Source organism: Triturus cristatus, chromosome 3_1, assembly GCF_964204655.1.
Source record: "Triturus cristatus chromosome 3_1, aTriCri1.1, whole genome shotgun sequence".
Lineage (NCBI taxonomy): Eukaryota > Metazoa > Chordata > Amphibia > Caudata > Salamandridae > Triturus > Triturus cristatus.
In genome coordinates this window covers 1065583838-1065602818 of record NC_140583.1, presented here as the reverse complement: position 1 = coordinate 1065602818, position 18981 = coordinate 1065583838, and the positions used below count along the sequence as shown (strand labels likewise).

Below are 18981 nucleotides of genomic sequence, written 5' to 3'. Positions count from 1 at the left end.
TTTGCTTTTTTACCAGCCGCTTAGAATGTTGTGGCTTGTTGTGGATAAAGAGAGACCTAGAATAGATAGTCAGTATCCTGTGCATCCTCCCTGGTATCACCCAAACCGCTATGAGGCATTGAGTGGTTTGGGAGATATTGATTGACTGGCCCCACACTTGAGTGATTTAGGGAAGATGGATATCATAAACAATGAATCGGAGATAGTCCCTAATTTATTAAAAGACATTATGGATCATACTCACCTATCTGATCAAGAGGATAGCTCTAATTGCCCATTGCATCGGTATTCAGACAGCGAAGGGAGGGTCAATGAGGACACAAACATTACGCTAGTAGCACAACCCACTCTTAAGATAGAAGGGGTAGGGGCAGCGGGACACAGCCGAAATGATTGTCCACTGAGACTTATCTCTTGGAATATCACGGGTATTAGACCCAGACTATCAGATGAGGTTTGGCTACAATATATGAAGAAACTTGATGTCATTTGTATTCACGAAACATGGAGTAGGGAGGAAGTCATTATTGATGGTTTCCACTCATTTAATGTCCAGGCAACTCCATCTATTTCAGGGAGAGCAAAAGGAGGATTGGCGACACTGATTTCTGTTAAATATGGAGCAGTAAAGATTGAGACTATAGCTGACTCCCCCTGGAATCAGATTATCGTGATCAGGAATTTGATTGATGCCCCAACATTATTGATTAACCTGTACTATAATATTTTTGACCAGAACAGCTGTGCGATTATTAATACCCTCAAAGAGCAAATCGATAAGGCTGTGATGAAAAATGTCCCTCTATGCATAATATGGGTGGGAGATTTCAATTGTACTTTGTGCCAGCATAGTTCGCAAATGGTATGTGGGCTTCTAGATACTGAAAACGAACCACTTGGTCATTTCAAACACTCTTTATATGGCGAAGCGTTAAATACCATTATTGTTGTAAACAAAATATGTTTCGTTGATACTCTGGTTGGTAAGCCACATATACAGTACCCTACATTTTTGGGATGGGGTAGGGCGAGTACCATCGATTTCATGCTAATAGCCAGACAATTTGCTCATCTGGTAGACAGTTTTGTGGTAGAACCTAATCCTGTTAGTGACCACAATCCCCTTATTGCCAGTTTGCATGTAATGGCTTCTAAGGGTGATAGTGATGGAATTGCTTTAATATATAATCAAAATCAGGGGCTGAGGCTAAAATGGAGCAAAATAAATGCACCTAGATTTGAGAGGGAGATTGTCACATCAAACCTCAGTCAATGTCTAATATGCTTATCTGATGACTCTTCTGCTGAGGAGGTTATAGTGTTTTGAAAAAAATTGTAAAGATGTGGCAAATAATCTAACAAAAACAGTAAAAGGAAAGGCTCCACAAGAAACTAGAGGGTTTAATGCAGAGTGCTCTAGAGCACAAAAAGATCTTAAAGAGGTCCTGCATATAGCCCCCCCGTGATAGGGCACTAATTAGGATAGTGAGACAAACCTATAAAAAAGTAATTAGACATAGAAAGGATGAACTTAGAAAACTTGCTTGGGAAGATCTTGAGAGAGCTAGTGCTTTCAATGATTCCAAGGGTTTTTGGAAAGTTATAAATCACCCCCTCTTCACTATTGATGTAAGGAGCATTGAATCAACAATAACTGGCGAAGCTTGGGAGTTACATTTCTCAAATATATTTAACCCAAAAGGCCTACTACCACATGATCAAAGAGATAAAATAGTAATCAACTTGGAAACTGCGAACCAACTTAGCTTATCCATTTCTCTTGGTGAGGTCGAAGAGGCTCTGACAAAGGGCATCCCCTCAAAGGCACCAGGTCCAGATGGGGTGCCGCTTGATTTGTTCAAACATAATTTACAACTATGGGCACCCTTGTTGTTAAATGTTTTTAGATCAGTAATAGTGGGCCATATCCCAAGTTCGTGGAAAGAGGTAGTGGTGGTACCAATATACAAGAAGGGTAGCAGGCATGACCCTGTGTGCTGTAGGCCCATTTCCTTAATTGATGCTACATGTAAGGTCCTGGGTAGGGTAATCCTGGCTCGTCTGGAATCATGGGCTGATGATACCGGTCTAATGTCCCCTACCCAATACGGTTTTAGGAAGAGAAGGGGGACAAGCGAACAGTGTCTAAATCTCTCTTTAGTCATGGGTAAGTACATGAAGGCTAGGGGAGGTTCAATCCACCTAGCCTTCATGGACTTATCCAGCGCATTTGACACAGTGAGTCGGGGTAAGTTATGGACACTTATGGAGAAAATGGGCTTTGAGGAAGCTCTTATTACCCTGTTACGCAGGCTGCATGCGTCAACCACTGTCTCTATCCACTACGGCCCAGGAGGAGAGAAGACTAGGCCCATTGTCTCAACAGAGGGCGTTCGACAGGGCTGCATCCTGGCTCCTTTTTAATTTCTTTTATACACAAATGGGGTGGAGAAATTTTTATTAGTCCAGCACCTGGATTATCTCAGTATAGGAGGGCAGCTGGTCCTCTTATTGTTATATGCCGATGACACAGTTTTGATGGCCCCAACGGCCAATAGCCTTCAAAAAGCGTTGATTGCTTTCACTAATTTTATGATGGGTTTGGACTTGAAAGTAAATTTTAGCAAATCATCTGTCATGGTATGTGACCCCAAGCAGACTAAAACGCGAACATTTGTGGTAAATGAAAATATCATTGACAAGGTACCCAATTTTACATACCTGGGTAATGTTTTAATAACAAATTAAATTGGGACCATTTGATTGTAACCAGGGTACAACACAATAGTAGAATTATAGAGGGGCTGTTTCGTTTTGCGTCCAAATTGGGACATAAGCCAGTGGTAGAATTGCTGACTTTATATAAATCAAAGTGTCTCTCGGTAGCAACATATGGGGCAGGAGTATGGGGTCACCAAAAAAGCAGCCAGATACAAATTTTTGAAAATAAATTCTTGAAAAGATTATTGATGATTCTAACTAGCTCTTCTACAAAATGTTGTCACTCTAAAGTGGGCTTAGACTATGTCAGAGATAGAATAAATATTGCCCCATTGAATTTATGGGGAAAGGTATGGACTTCGGAAGAGTTACTATTTTCAAGAGCAATCATTAGCGACTGTATGAATTTGGATAAGGCCCTGTCTATTCCCTGGCTTTGTTATGTCAAGAATACTTTTTATAGGATCGGCTTGGGTCACTACTATGATAATCCGGATGGTATACAACCTAATATGAAATCCATTATAAAAAATGCTTATTATAATGAAATAACCATTTCTGACCGGGAAAACTATGTTTTTATTGATGGGTTGCTACTTCATCAGCAATTTTATTTGTCCTTTACTATACAAACTCAAGCTCGCTTCCTTTTGACTAGGTTTCGTCTCTCTACTTTGCACTTTCTTGTGGCTTTTCCTAAACAGGTGAGTTGGTGTGAGAGGCTGATTCCCTGTCCTTGCCTTACCAGGCCCAAAAAAGTACTTTGCCTCTTATGCTATTTTGCACACTTTACAAAGATATTAGGGCACGTTTTCTTAAGCCCCTTTTAAAGAAAATTCGCCCCTGTTCTTATCAAGAAGGTTTTAATTATTTACGCTCTTTGTCTAATATTGTAATTTGTAGTGCTGTGCTCAACTTCATTAGAATGGCATTGTCAATTAGGAAAAGGTATGAATTGTTACCGGAGAATTAACTTGATGGAATGTTGCATTTTATCAAATATTTTGTTTTTAAAATTGAGAATTTTGATATGAACTCACCCTAACTTTTGTATAGAAGATTTAAACAATGTTTTATCAAATTGTTTTATGTATGTACGGACCACTTTTATGATTCAAGTGAATTGAATAAAGTTATTTGAACGAACGAACGTATCATACTACCAACATTTTAGAATGCCCACTGCAAGGCCTCGCTGGGCTTAAGACAAAACAAACTAAAGGACATCTGACAACTGCGCCTGAAAGGGGTCGGTGTTGCAAACATACACAAGGATCAAGTTTATCCCTGCACCTGACATAGAATAATTTTGTGACAGGGCTACTGACAGGAAGGATGACATCCACCACTTTAGGTGGCAAATCTAACGCAATTAATTACTGCTACTCAATATCCATTGTAGGAAGGTGGAATCTGACTAATGGTTGCCCCCAACTTTTTGCCTGGTATTTGAGTGGTTTTTGACTAGTCTGGCTGGGATCCTGCTATCCAGGACCCCAGCCTATCTGCTTTCTCCTTAAACTGATGTGAGTACCCTAGGTACAAACCAATTGGATGCTGAGGATGCCCTGACAGTCCCTTGTAGATGGTACCCTAGGTACCCAGGGCATGGGCCCCTCAGTAGGCCTACCAGGGCTGCAGCACTTATTGTGCCACCCTGGGACAGCCATACAAACTGACACCACCAGACCACTACTGTAGTCTGGGTAAGGTGGTGCTAGCACCCCTTACAGGGATATAGGTACCCTATATCCCACCCCATTACAACACATGTACTCTCATGGGTCACCCCTATGGCAGGCCTTGCTAATCCTACAAGGCAGGGTGCTGAGGTATGTGTGAGGGGGAACCCCTACATGAGTAGGGCCTCCCTGCAACCTTCATAAAATCATTGCTGGGTTGTTTGTAGTGTAGCCATACCATATACTCTTAACCGCATTATAAGTCTATCGCGATAACGCGATAACTTGAGAATGGCTACACAGAACCATATCGTGCTTGGTGTCAAACATGTAGGAATCATACCCCCAGTCCAGCCATGGGCATGAGGGTACGATTCCCCCCTGCTAGAGGGGCGATATGGGAAAAGCGGCAGAATTTAGACACCAATTTAAAAGTGCACAAGTAGTACAAAATGGCTACTACCCGCCACCCACACGACTCTGGCTGGCTGTTGCTGGGGAAAACCCCAGCCTCGCCAGCTGGACAATAGGGCTCCTGTGGCAGGGAGGTGCTAGCATCTCCCCAGACAGGATATGTGGATTGGAACAGGGTGGGTGCACCAAATGTCCTTTCAGAGTTGCACGTAGGCAGCTGCAGTGCCTTCATTCTGCATACACCACTTGGAACCGGTTCAGGGGCATCCTGCCCCTCACCCAGGCGGGAAACACACAAAGGGGAGAGGGTGTAGCCACCCTTTCCCGCCTCACCACTCATTGGTGGACGCTACTCTGGACACTCCCCTAATCTTGGGGATAAAGGTGAATAACGTGGCACCAGAGCCTCGGATTAATCTTGAACTTTACAGTCTTGACCTTCGACTTGCTGCTGCCCAGCTGATGGAAGAAATCTCCCTTGGGATAAAGGAGTTATCCCCCTGCTTGGCAGGCACCTGAAACACTGCAAGTGACCCGGTTGGAACTTCGCTGCTCTCACGAACTTCGTCGACTTCCAGCACCCTTGAGGTGGGTTTCCTAAGCATCCCAGAGGCCAGTGAGTGTGCACAGCAAACCTGACCGTGGACTGCGTGGGTGCCGAGATTCCCAATACCCCAGGACACCGGCCACCTCTTGCGTAGCACACGACCCTGACCAGTGGGGAAGTTGTGCTTTGGCCAATTATTGAGCCAACCACCAAGCAGCATCCGTGCCAAAGATCAGCGCCCCATCCCCTTCCGGTGGCCCGGGGGCTCCCTTTTACGCACTCCATTTTGCTGCCTTCCGCGGTCCCTTGTCTCTCGACTTGTGGGCCCGAGCGGAGGACAAACTAAGAGTTCCCCTAGTTGCTCCAGGCCTGCTCTACAGTCTCCCCAAAGGAGACCTCTCACAGACCTCGTGGGTCTGCACCAGTAGCTGATTTGTTCATCTTGCGTGGGTTGCGGTTGCCAAGGCTTAGTGGATCCAATCCGGACACTAACACTGCAGCGACCCTCATCCGACGTGGGACAGTCGCCCTCCCAAAGCTGGCCTTCCTTGAAGCCTCCCGGAGCCCGTGGCTGCAGATCCAAGCTACACCTCTTTCCACTTGAAGCACCCGACATTGAAGGGCTCTTTGCTTTGAGCTCCCTGGTCACTGTGCCGTGACCCAGACTCTGTCCCCACTGCTTTCAGGTTCTTCTCCTCAACTTCTACAACTTCAATCTTCACGGCATCATCTACGCTTTTGGCTAGCAGCACTTTTGAACATTTTCCCATTGAAAATCAGCCCGCGACCCGACATCGAAAACGACCTATGCACCCGGCTTCCCAGGGGCAGGTAACAGTGGTACCTCGGTACTCTCGTGGTAGTGGGCTCCTCAAAAGCTTAAGTCTAAAGTTTTAACTTTGTACTCCTGCTAGAAGTGACTTTAATCTGTGTAAATCAAACCGCAACATTCTCCATAGGCTTTAATAGAGATCCCGATAGCAGCTATTTCCACTGCACGCGCCTCCCGTGGGTCCCCTTCCTCATAACCTGGGGTGGATTCTCAAGGGGCCAGTGATCCTAAATGCCCTAGGCATTGTCTGTAGAATTGTCGTGGTTCTTATACCACTTTTTTGATATATGGTTTGGTCCCCCCCTGGGGCCCTGTGATTCCTGTGCTATTTATTGTGTTTATAAATGCTTGTTTGAATTGTAACTTTGCCACTAGCCTCATAAAGAGGCTGTGGGATTCTGTCTAGAATAAATACATATATTTTATATATATACCTGTGTGGGCTACTCTTTCATTTGGTTATTCAAGAGGTTATTATGGTAAAACAATAAGCTTAACACTCCTTCAAGACTTAGCCTGAAGGCTGCTCTCCACAGCTACCACTAGGATAGCTTTCTTTAAAGGTTATCTTAAACCTATCATCAATAAGGGTCGAATTGGACTGGTGCAAGGTGTCCCCTATAACTAGGAGACAGCATATGCCAAGCCAACTTCTCAGATCCATACATGTAGATGTCGAATGCACAGATTTAGATGGATAACTCTGGCTTGTTTCTCATGTGAAGTGGCAGCCTGATCGGAGGACAGATGCTTATGCCCAGGATTTCTAGGCACCACCCTCCCCTAGCCCAATCCAATGATAAAGGATGCCGATCTTCACCGGATAGGCAGTGGCGGAAAGTGTACAGGAGTCCCTTAGATCATTGCAGCCAGAATGTATTGCCCATCAAGCATAGAGTGTGGCCTTTGACACCGTGTCCCACGGTCTCCTGATAAAGCAGCTAGGGCATTATGGTGTTGGGGCAGGGCGATCGAATGGTTGGCTGACTATCTCCAACATCGCACCTTTCAAATAATGCAGTAACTGTATACCTCAGAGATCATCCCCTTGCAGCAGGGAGTACCACAGGGCTCAGCTCTAAGCCCTACGATCTTTAACTTATGCATGCATCCTCTTGCTGAAATAGTCGTGCACCACAGGGTTAAGCTGGTGTCCTAAGCTGATGACACCCAGCTAAGAATCACCCCTGCACAGGACGGAGGACTTGCAGCTTACAAATTTAGAGCATGTTTGGTGGACCTCTCTGAATGGATGATTTTCAGCTGTTCAAAACTCAACGCTGTAAAAACACAGAAGCCATGATTGTAGGGAAACAGCCCACCATCTGGTCCTTTGCCTGGTGGCCAGATGCCCTTGGTCCTACACCGACCCTGAAGCCTAAGGTTAAATACCTGGGGATTGTTTTTGACTGTACTCTCTCCTTTGAGAACCAAATTTTTGCTCTAGCTAGCACCTGCTTTGGGATATTGAAAATGCTTAGAAAGATCCTGGGGTTTCTTCCAGAGGGTGCTAGAAAGACAGTTGTTCAGGCTCTCATGACATCTAGACTGGATTACTTCAACGTGCTATACCTGGGTGCTACACCGGGTAGACTGAAAAGGCTACAGAGAATCCAAAATAAGGCGGCACGGATGCTTCTTAATAGCCCATAGTTCTCTCCTACAGGCTCAGCCCTTGCCACACTCCACTGGCTGCCTGTCAGGGAGCTTGTTTTGTTAAAAGAACTTCTATTTTGCTCCAGGATTTTCCATCAAAAGGGCCCTTGCCTCCTTCTATCTCTAATCAATCGGTATCTCCCTAGCAGACGCATTAGATCTTCTGACTCTGCGCTGGTCGCAGTCCCAAAGATGAATAGAGAACGGTTGGGTGGTCGTTCCTTTAGATACCTGACAGACAAAATATGGAACGCTCTCCCACTGGAGTTGAGAATGGAAGTGGCAAAGTCCATTTTCCAGAAAAAGCTTAAAACCCTGGCTCCTCAGGCGAAATTAAGGAATCACTGTGGTAGTCAGCAGACCAGTGGTTCTTCTTTGGTATGTTTCAAAAAAGGGGGTAACTTATAAAGCACAAAGGCATGCCAAGAGAAGAGAGACAGAACTGCTAGGTACTAAACCAGATGATAGGTGACAGTAAACAAGACTATTTCTTGTTGCCCTCACACATCCCTGGGGGTGTCATGCTTCAACATCATTGTGCTCCTCGTCGGGCCGGCGCTGCAATGCCCTTTATTGGAGATCTTTTGATTTTTCTTGCCATTTGATGAGTTCTTCTTTGTTAGCCTGGAGTAACCATGCACTTTACAAAACTGTTAACATAACTGTTGCATAACACAGTAAGGCTCTCAGGAGTGGGATGATAAAATCGGTGTCACCACCCACTGGCCCATGAGGTGTGGCCACCAGCCTATTCACAGGTACATAAGAACATGGTCAACTGTGAAAAATCTGGCTTCCCATATAAGTTATTTTATCCCTCTAATTGGTTTGAAGATTTTTCAAAGAACTCAAATGACACCTTACGTTCAATTCAGTGCTTTGGAACAATGACGTTAATAGTACTGGACAACATAGGTAATTAAAGCTGGGCAAAGGTATTTAGACTCTAACTGGATTTCAAGCACTTAGCAGGCTGAATGAAGCTACAACAATGAGATTAAATGCTGCAGTTCTGTCACTCACCATCATGGCCTCGCGGACGGTCAGGTGAGGCAGGAGCATGTCATCTTGCATGATGTAACAGGACATCTTCCGGAACGTCCGAAGGTCCCGCTGCCTGCCGTTCACCAGGATCTGCCCTTTCATCCCGGTCTCTCTGCACAGCAAGGTGACAGCCGCAAAGACACGAGAACAGCAGTGCCATGGCATTTGTGAAAACAAGAGACGACAGTGAAAACAAGACAAGGACAATGAGAACAAGACCACCGTGTAAACAGTGAAAAACAAAAGGGAAAACAAAAAAAACTGCAAAAAAAATCAAAGCCTGAAACATAACAAAGTAAAACAAAACTAAAGAGCAATGAAAAAACTATTGATGTCTGTGAAAAAACAAGGGTACAGTGATGAAAAAGGATGAGAGTGAAGACAAGACTGTGATAGCAATAACAAGAGAACAGCAAAAATCAGACAACAAAAATCAGTAAACAGCAATGAAAATAAGACAACAATAAAGAAAACAAACCAACAACAGTAAAAAACAAAACAAAGGAATGCAAAGCAAGACCACTGTGAAAGCAAGACAATTACAGGTACTGTCTGCTGCCCCCTGCACTGCCTGCTGCCCCGGCCCCTGCACTGCCTGCTGCCCCTGCACTATGTGCTGTCCCTGTCCCTGCACTGCCTGCTGTCCCTCTGCTGCCTTCTGTTCCTGCTCCTGCGCTGCCCGCTGTCCCTTTCCCCGTGCTGCCCGTTCCAGGTCCTTGCTCAGCACCCAGGGCCAATAGGACCAGCTACCAGGCCCACTAATGGAGGCCACCGTACGGCCATGCAGCAGACGCATGCAGCGGGCAAACCATCAACGCACCGCCGATAGGAAAACACCTAGCACAAGGACCCCTGGCCCTCCCTCTACCCGATGGTACACCGCCAAGGAACTCCTGTACCTGGACGCGGAAACACAACAGCTGCGTCTCCTCCTCCCTACGATCCACCCAAGGACCCTTCACCTACCGACACAGCCACTTCTCCTGCGACACAACCTACGAAAGATCTTGCACCACTCCTGCCTAAAGACCAAGAAGGTCCCAGAACCACTCCATTGTATCCACGGAAATTTGAGACACCATCATCACCCTCTTGACGCACATTGCCTTCATCACCGAAACCAGGCTAACCCCTCCTCGAAGCCCAAAATCACCACTGCCACCCCCAAAGGCTACAAGATGATTCACCGAGACCGCACCAACAAACAAGGTGGAGGCATCATCATCATCTTCAAGGAAACCATCAGATGCACCATCACCAATGACGACCCCACACGCGTCATGGAACACCTCAACTTCCTACTACAAACAGACGCAAAGACCACAATAAGAGGCAGAACCCAACGACCCCAAGCAACTTTCTGCGACATTACCCACAACGTCATTGGCCCCCTAGCAATCGACTCTCACCACTACATACTACTTGGCGTCCTCAACATCCACATCCATGACATCAACGACGCCAACTTCATCGCCCTAGTAGAGAACCTGAACAACAGGCCGTGCAGAACTTTGCCACCTGGTTCACTGACAGCGCCTACAGAGTCGCCCCACTGAAATCCACAAAATCCAACAAGACCATCAATCATGCCAGCTCGTACACATTAGAACTCAGGCCCACCAAGCGAAACTGCCACCAACTAGAGAAACGATGATGTACCATCAAGAACCCCGCCAACAGAGCAGCTCACTCAACAGTCTTCAACAACTATCACTGGCAAATCAAAGCAGCCATCACCACCTGCATCAACTCCACGGCCAATCACACAAAGGAACTCTTCAAAATAGTCAAATAATTCTCCAACCTGACCGCCATAGAGAACACCATCCACCCCTCCCAAGAAATCTGTGACACCCTCTCAGACTACTTCCACAGCAAGATCAACAACATCTACAACAATTTCAACCTTCAGCCCCTCATCCGCAACCCCAACGACCTCAACCAACCAGCGAACACTAGCCAAACCATTACCACCATGTCTCCACTCACCACCCTGACCACCTCAGCCATCATGTCTTCCATCTACTCCAGGGCACCCACCGACCCCTGCCCCACCACCTCTACAACCTCTCAGCGAACCCAATCAGCATTCAACTTACTGGCATCCTCAACACCTCAATTTCCACAGCTTCCTTCCGGAGAAATGGAAACATGCAGTCGTCAGACCCCTCTTAAAGAAAGCCTCCACTGACCCCAGCGATCTCAAAAATGATCTTCTGATCTCCCTGCTCCCCTACCCAGCCAAAGTACTCGGGAAAGCAATCAACCATCAGCTCACAGAATTAGTGGAACAAAACCACCTACTGGATGCCTCAGAATCAGGATTACATGCCAACCACACAACTGAGACTGCACTGATTGCTGCCACAGACAACATCAGAAACCTCCTTGACCATGAGGAAACTGTGTCCCTGATCCTTTTAGACCTCTTCGCCGCATTCGACACTGTCTACAACAACACCCTCATCAACAGACTCTACAACATAGACATACAGCAAGATGCCCTCAAGTGGATCACCTCCTTCCTTGCAGGATACACACAGAGCATCTGACTACATCCCTTCACTTCTGGACCCAAAGACATCATATGCGGCATCCCACAAGGATTTTCCCTCAACCTCAATCTTTTCAACATCTACATGACCCCCCTCGCAGACGACGTCAGATCCCACGGACTGAACATAATCTCCTATGCAGACGACACTAAACTGATCCTCTCGCTCACCGAGGACCCCTAAAGCGGCAAAAGCAACTTCTGCAACGTAGACTATGACATGACCAGTGTAGGCGAATGGCTGAGAGACAACTGCCTCCAGCTTAACTCCAACAAAACTGAAGTACTTATCTTTGGGATGAACGCCTCTTCATGGGACCACAGCTGGTGGCCTGCAGAACTCGGACCCACACCGACTGACCATGCACGCTACCTCGGCATCATTCCCTACAAGCCAGCTGACCATGAAACGACAAGTCATCGCATTCGCCTCCTCCTGCTTCCACACACTTTTAATGCTCTGAAGAATCTTCAGATGGATGCCAACCAACACCAGAAAGACCATCACTCAGGCCCTCATCACCAGCTGCCTCGACTACACCAACGTCCTCTACGCCGGCATCTCCAATCAGCTCCTCAGAAGACTCCAGACCATACAGAACGCTGCAGCCAGACTCATCCTGGACCTCCCTAAACAAACCCTTATCGCTCCCCACCTGAGAGACCGCCACTGGCTACCTATCCAGAAGAGATGCCAGTTCAAGATCTTCACGCCCGCCTACAAAGCCCTCCACAACCTAGCCTCAACCATCGATTGAACTTCAACCATCGTTTGACCTTCCACCAACCCTCTAGACACCTGCGCTGCTCTTCACTCACCCTCCCACATCCTCCACATCTGTCACAGCCGCAGCGGTGGGCACTCTTTCTCCTACATCACTGCCAAGACCTGGAACGACCTTTCCCTCCACCTCTGTACAGCCCTCTCGCTGGCATACCTCAGAAAGAGACTCAAGACCGGGCTCTTCGACAGAGCCCAGATACCCCTAGTGGTAACAGTGCTGTGCTCTACAAATGCTGTTGGATGAGTTAATAACTGGGATAATAGAGCCGCGGTGAAAATAAAACAGTTTTGAAAGCAAATCGATAGCAAAAACAAAACAGTGAAAAGGAAACAGCAGCAATGGGAACACTGGAAACAAAGGACAACAACAGTGAAAACAAGGTAAGGATAGTGAAAACACCTAAACTAAAGTAAAAGAAAAGGGCCAAGAAAATGGAATAACCAGGTAGAATAACAAAGGCTGTACCCAAATAAAGCTCAGATAAAAACCGTTTTGAGAACAATCAAAAGGGGTCAGCAAAACAATATCCTTACTTTTGATACCCACCGAAATAGATCATAGGAATGCACAAAACCATTCAGCAGGGCGGCAATCAGGCGAGGTCACCAAAACAACATACAATCACTGCAATACCTACCACAGATTAGGTGGCGGAACACAAGAAGTGATGCCTTACTGCATAACATCCTGCTGGGTTTAAAACTCAAATGGGTTTGGGATGGAAGGATGCGAGAGCGGTTGCCCCTCCCTCAAATAATCACACCGCAAGGAAAACAGACTGACACACCTACATGGACCAAGAAAGGTTGTGTGACCCTCCTACCAAAGAAAATCACAACTTGGGGTCAAACATACAATCACATACAGCGTTCCACCCACGAAAACTAAAGCATAGAAAGACCAAGGAATTGCTGAATGCTGCTGTCAACAGAAAGGTGATACATAACCTAATAATGCAACATAACAGTAGCAAAAATAAAAAGACAAACAATTGATTCCCAAAAATTTTTTAAAAACAAGCCAGTTGCAAAAAAAAAACCACAAGTGCAAATACAAGTTGACAGAAAAACTTCACACTACCCAAAAAAACGACAAGAATGAAAATAAAACAGTAGCAACAAAAACATAGAAGTGACAGTAAAAATAAAACAATGAAATCAAAACAAAAGTATGGAAACAAAATGCCCAACAGTGAAAGAAAGACAAGATCAGGATATATGTGAGCAAAACATCAAAAGTAAAGGTATGCCAGGAGCCAAAGCAAATATGCATGGATATCAAAGGTGCATAGAAAAGCAAGCAGTAGCAAAGTTAACAGGTCTCATCTTTGAAACCTACTGCCTTTGCCAATGCTTTTTGGTGCTGCTGTATAGCATCGCTAGTGCTGTGCAGCATGGCTTGGGAAAAAAAGAAAATTGCGCTGCGGACACGTCGTTTGTAATGGAGGGAATACTACACCGAGGGAATGCAAGCAACATCAATCAAGGGCAGGGGGAAAGAAGGCAAGCAATCCCACAGGAGGGTTAGCTGGCTAGCAGGCTGGCGAGCAAACAACAATGAGGGAGGGTGGGTAGTAGGTTTAGGTACATGAGGCAGGACCAATATGAGGGCAAAGGGAGAAGTACGGAGGAGGGACAGACAAAGGGGTCACAGGGGAGAAAAGCACACAAAAGAGACACCTGGAAAATACATGCACTAAATTGAGTGCTTCAGGTCAAAGAAAAAATCGTTTTCTCAAACTCAGATGTGGAAGGTCTAAAATTCAGCCAATGAGAGAGATGATAGTAAAGAGGCTATGCTCCAGGGGCGGGACAAACACATGATTGACAAGCTTCATATGGAAAGTCGTCTAATAAGAAGGAAGCAAATGGGAGTGACAATAATGCCAACCAATGGTAAGCAATGGGTGGGCTACATGTCCAGGTACACTCTTGGTGAGCTGTGCTGTCTGGTAGGTTCAATCTAAAGATGACCACATCGAAAACTGAAGAAAAGAAAAAAAACGAAGGCCAGGAAAACAAAACAGGTGGCTGTGAAAGAAAAGACAAAAGTGAAATCAAGAGGACAAAACAAGCTTGCTATTAGAACCAATATAGAAAACAGCAATTAGAACTAAAAAAAAAGGTAGTGAAAATAAAAGAGGCAGCGGAAATAAATCAAATGTAGTAAAAACAAGGCAAACGTAAAGGGAGTAAAAAGTAACAACAGTGGAAAGAAGATGGCACCAGCAAGAACAAGTCAGCAGTGAGGAGCAGATAGCAATGCAAACAATGAAACAACAGAGAAAACAAAACAGCAGTGATAAGTTGGTGAATATAAGATTGTGACAGTTTAGACATGATGGTGACACTAAAGCCAAAATGGAAGTGAAGATAAGACGGCGGCAATGAAGACAAAAGTTAATGATAAGGCAATATTAATAACAAGGTGTACCAGGATTAACAAGATGGCGGTGAGGAAGCCAAGATGGCAGAAGTGCGGATAAGGTGGAGCAGTGAATGCAATGTAATGGCAGTGAAAACAGCACTGCCCCACTGAAGAGGAAATTGAGCGCTTCAAAAGAAGATATGATGCAGCTACTGAAAAACGTGTTCAAGCTGTGGTCTGAGTGAAGGCCTCACCTGTAACCTGCCAGGATATTCATCAGGGTGGACTTTCCAGCCCCAGAGGGACCCATGATGCCAATCAACTCGCGGCTGCAGAACTTTCCAGACAGGCATTTCAGTAGGGCCTTGAAACCTGAAAAAAAAGATCAGTGATCTCAGACAGGAAATGTAGAAAGAAGCTCCAAGTGAGGGCTTGGGAACTCAGTCTCAAGGACAGGCTTGGAAGAGAGATATCAGAGAAAGACAGCTTAAGCTTAGAAAATCTGGGCACTCCTAGAGAGATGACCAAAGAAATGAAAGCTTACCTGAAACAAAGCTACAAGACCCCAGGTATAATGGCAAGAGAGTGAAAGAGAGAAAGGACACGTACCTTGAAAAGAGAGGGTGTCTCCCTACGTTTTGCAATAAGGCTGGACCCATTGTTGATTTTAGCTTATTTATGAAGTTCATAAGAAACTTGGTTGTTAAACAATTCTACGCAAATTGATGTGTGCCCTAGAATAGCATGGTACTTAGACCACAACTTCCCATCATCAGTGGCGGCAGTGGTTGATTTAGGATCTGAAACTGACAATAATGGCGTAGATTGTAGCTCCACTCAGACCTGCTGTGCCTACAGCCTTCCCGTGTGTAAGTTGGAGAACGCCACTCGTTTGGACCAACAGTTGTGAGCTGCCTGAAGTGAAAACTATGACATGGGTGAGGTTTACACACATGTGGCATTTAATAGCTGTGCAGGGTAAATATACCTCTCTGCCCTTCTAGCCTACCTTTTACACAAGACTTTAGAAGCCCTGGTCGGCCATGATTAGCAGAGATCGAAAGACCTTCAGGGAAATCAGGAGATGTGATAGAGGAGCAGTGAGTCCCATATCAAGACAAGGAGCCATGAAGGCCAGTAGGACTGGGCAGTATCCATCCATTCTATGTGAAATGAAGACTTCTACAAGGCCAGCGAGGCTAGGCAGGACCATAGACATGTAGGTGTATCTAGCTTGAGCTAAATGATGATTGCTGCCCTATACCAACCTCCCAAAGGCACTGCCACAAGGAACTTTGGAGATTTTTTGCTTCCATCTTGGACTGGTTCAACTTTATCTCTACTTTTAATTTCCTACAAAGCAGAGAGCCAAATACATAAATATGCTCAACTGCAGGCTTGCTGAAGGCAACATAAATAATTGTAATGTTTTTAGTTATGCTTAGTAAAAACCTTTTCAAGTTCACCCATGGGCTCACCAGGGGCGGCTCCTCTGCTAGGGCGGAGGAGCGTTGCCCCACTAAGTGTAAAAAGAAAATGATAATAACGCAACATTAATAACATTACATTATCATTTACTTCTTCTGTAAGGAGCGAGCCGGGTTGGGGTGGGCTAGGCTTATCACAGGGAGAGGGAGGAGGACTAGTTGCTGCTGCACCATAAGTGCACATGACGGTTTGGCCGGTCGTCTTTGGCCAGCCAAACCGTCACGTGCACTTTGCATGTTCTCCGCCAGCTGTGTTGTCCAGTCTGGGTGGAGAACAGGCACAGTCTCCCAGTCCCCATCTGACCGCCGAACCACAGCGCTCAGACCAATCACGACACTACTGTCATGGTTACAACATCGTCGTGATTGGCTTAGGGGAGCTTGAGAGCCTGGGTGCTGCCCGGAGCCAGGAGAACAGCGAGGACAGAGATGAGCCTGCGGCTGATGACTAGCGATGACAAGGTAAGCCTTTTTTTCTAAACCCCCTCATCCCCGCCACCATTCCCTACCAGCCGCCACTGCACATGACAGTGTTGTTGTCATAAACCGCGGATAGTCCACGTTGGGCTGCACATGCAGCATGTGCTGCACCAGTTCAAGGCAGGGCAAATCGCAGGCTGGTGCCCCACCAAAATTAAGGCAAACTCGAGACCAAGGATGAGCTCAGGGTGCCAGCACGTTGGTTTTTCTTTTCCAGCGCATCCAGTGCTCGTTCTGGGATATAATGTCTTTGATTTTCCACGGGGGGGGGGGGGGTTGAATGTTAGCCCATTAGCAGTGAGGTGCTCGCATTTGCATTTGAAAGGCTGCCTCTAACCTCTTACCTACTGGTTTTTTTAACCACTGATTGCCTGCAAAACAATAAAGGCAGCAAGTTGTGTGCTAAATTTTATTTCTCATTTCGCAGGTTTACCAAGTGCACTATTACATATGCAGCCGCGTCCATTCCTCGCTTTTCAGTCAAAAGCATATTGCATTGTGGGACATGTAGTTTTGCCTTTAATACTTTCGTTATGGGGCCAAGACTCAAAAAATCGAAGTGATGTGGGCAAAAATACCAGAACTGGCCGAATGCTTTAACATGGTGCCACGTGTCAGCAATGTTTTAAAATGGTACAAAGCGATCTAGTCCATTTAAAAAAAAACTGATTGTTTCACATATAGAGCCAAAACTAAGCTCTGTTCACATATTTTTTGAGGGATCACTCTTTCATTCACGTCGTGCATGGAAACAAACATTGGCAATGGGAGTCGTTTTGCATTTTGTGAAGTGGAAAGTTTAATACTGAGCTTCACAACACAGCAAAGGTACAACCTGGACACCAGCCATGCAATTGTCCCTAATGCATAAATACGTGAAGGGCAGGTGGCAGTACCAAAAGGAGCATCATATGAGTCTTTCTCCTTTACAGGACACATAGAACACAGGCAGTGGTGCTGGGACAGTTTTCAAAGTAGGGGTGCCTTCCATTAATGTTACTGCACAAATGGCAGAAAGGTTGTGAAAAATATAACTGCTACTTAAAGAGCGCCTGAGGAAATTTGATTACGGCTCCATCTTGCGTATTGACACCATTGTGATGTTGCCCTCACTCAGGCACTGACGACCTTCGTAGCGTTTCTTTCATACTCTGTACTGTAACATGTTAAACAACCTTTTCCTGTCTCTCTGAGCAAAGTACATTCTGAGACCCGGCTCGAAGCAACTAATTCCCGTGATATCCATCTATTGACCCTTGGTGATCCTTCTCTGCCTCTCCAATTGTTTTACGAATCACCACCTGCAACACGCAAACACGTCCTGTTGTAAATTAATTTAACTTAGGAATGCTCATGCCACCTGGCCTATAGGGTCAGGTAGAGAACACGACCCTAGGGAAGGAATTTCTATTACCTATTATCCTGTATCTTGTACAAAGAATGTTTGCTAGTGGATGATTTGTTTGTTTTTATTGCACATTGAGGGGGTTGTTGCTTTTGGGGATTCAAGCGCTATAAAAGTCTGTGAGCCACGGATTGAAGTGGCAGCCTCCTGAGAACCTACCACTGATGTACTTCTAGGACAACTGTACCTAGCTTCAGCTAATAAATTGAAGTTCCTATGCCAACAGAGTGTTCCGTGTCTCTGTACATTTAGAAGGCGAACTCAGAAGATTTCAGGCGTACCCTGCGCCGCCAGCCCTAATTCAGCCTGGTTCTTCAAATGGTGCCCTCTGTGAGGCGGCTTCAGAGGTCGTGGGTCCAGCCCGAGGATCGTGAGGAGCCCCGCAAGGAAATTCCGGAGGACGCGCACCACGTGATCGACCCCTGCATGTCGTAAGTGGACCGAAGGTTTTTACAGTGTGGCTTCTCCTTTCCAACGGCTGCGAAGACCTGCTGCCCTGACTGCCACCACGCTTTGGCTCCCTTGGTGATTGGTATTGCGAGACATTAGACGGACCTCTGTTGGCGTAAGAAAACATCTGGTTAAGTTAAGTATAGTGGCCACTCCTTTGTCTTTGTTTTGTCTTTGTTCGACTTTTGCAAAAGCCGAAACCGAGGGGTGAGTGCAGTTTTTGTACTATAAAGTGACTAATTAACCCCTTGAAGTTTGTAAAGAAACTAGTGTGATAGCGATGCCTGGTTTCAGTAAGTTTGGAAGATGATTTTGTTGTTGTTGCGATAGGGATTCCCGACTGGAGGATGTGAGAAGTTGGCCTGATGTATGATGTCACTAGTTCTAGTGTACACCTTATATCAGTCCAAACAACCCTTATGGTGATTGGTTGTAAAGTCAACCTTATAGACCAGCTATCCTAGTGGTAGCATGGACAAGAGCAGTCTTAGGCTAAACTCTGAATGGCATGTGAAGCCAGCTGTGATACCATATGTAATCCCTTGAATACCAAATGA

General features: G+C 45.8%; 1 protein-coding gene across 1 annotated transcript in view; it reads right to left on the bottom strand.

Annotated features, from left to right (window-relative positions):
• The window catches only part of ABCG4 (ATP binding cassette subfamily G member 4), a 197376-nt gene that overhangs the window by 64775 nt on the left and 113620 nt on the right, over positions 1-18981 (bottom strand). The window contains exons 4-5 of the mRNA XM_085645910.1: positions 14857-14974; positions 8876-9008 (exon numbers count right to left, since the gene is read on the bottom strand). Coding sequence (XP_085502036.1) covers positions 8876-9008; positions 14857-14974 — 251 coding nt within the window. The remainder of the gene's footprint in view (positions 1-8875; positions 9009-14856; positions 14975-18981) is intronic.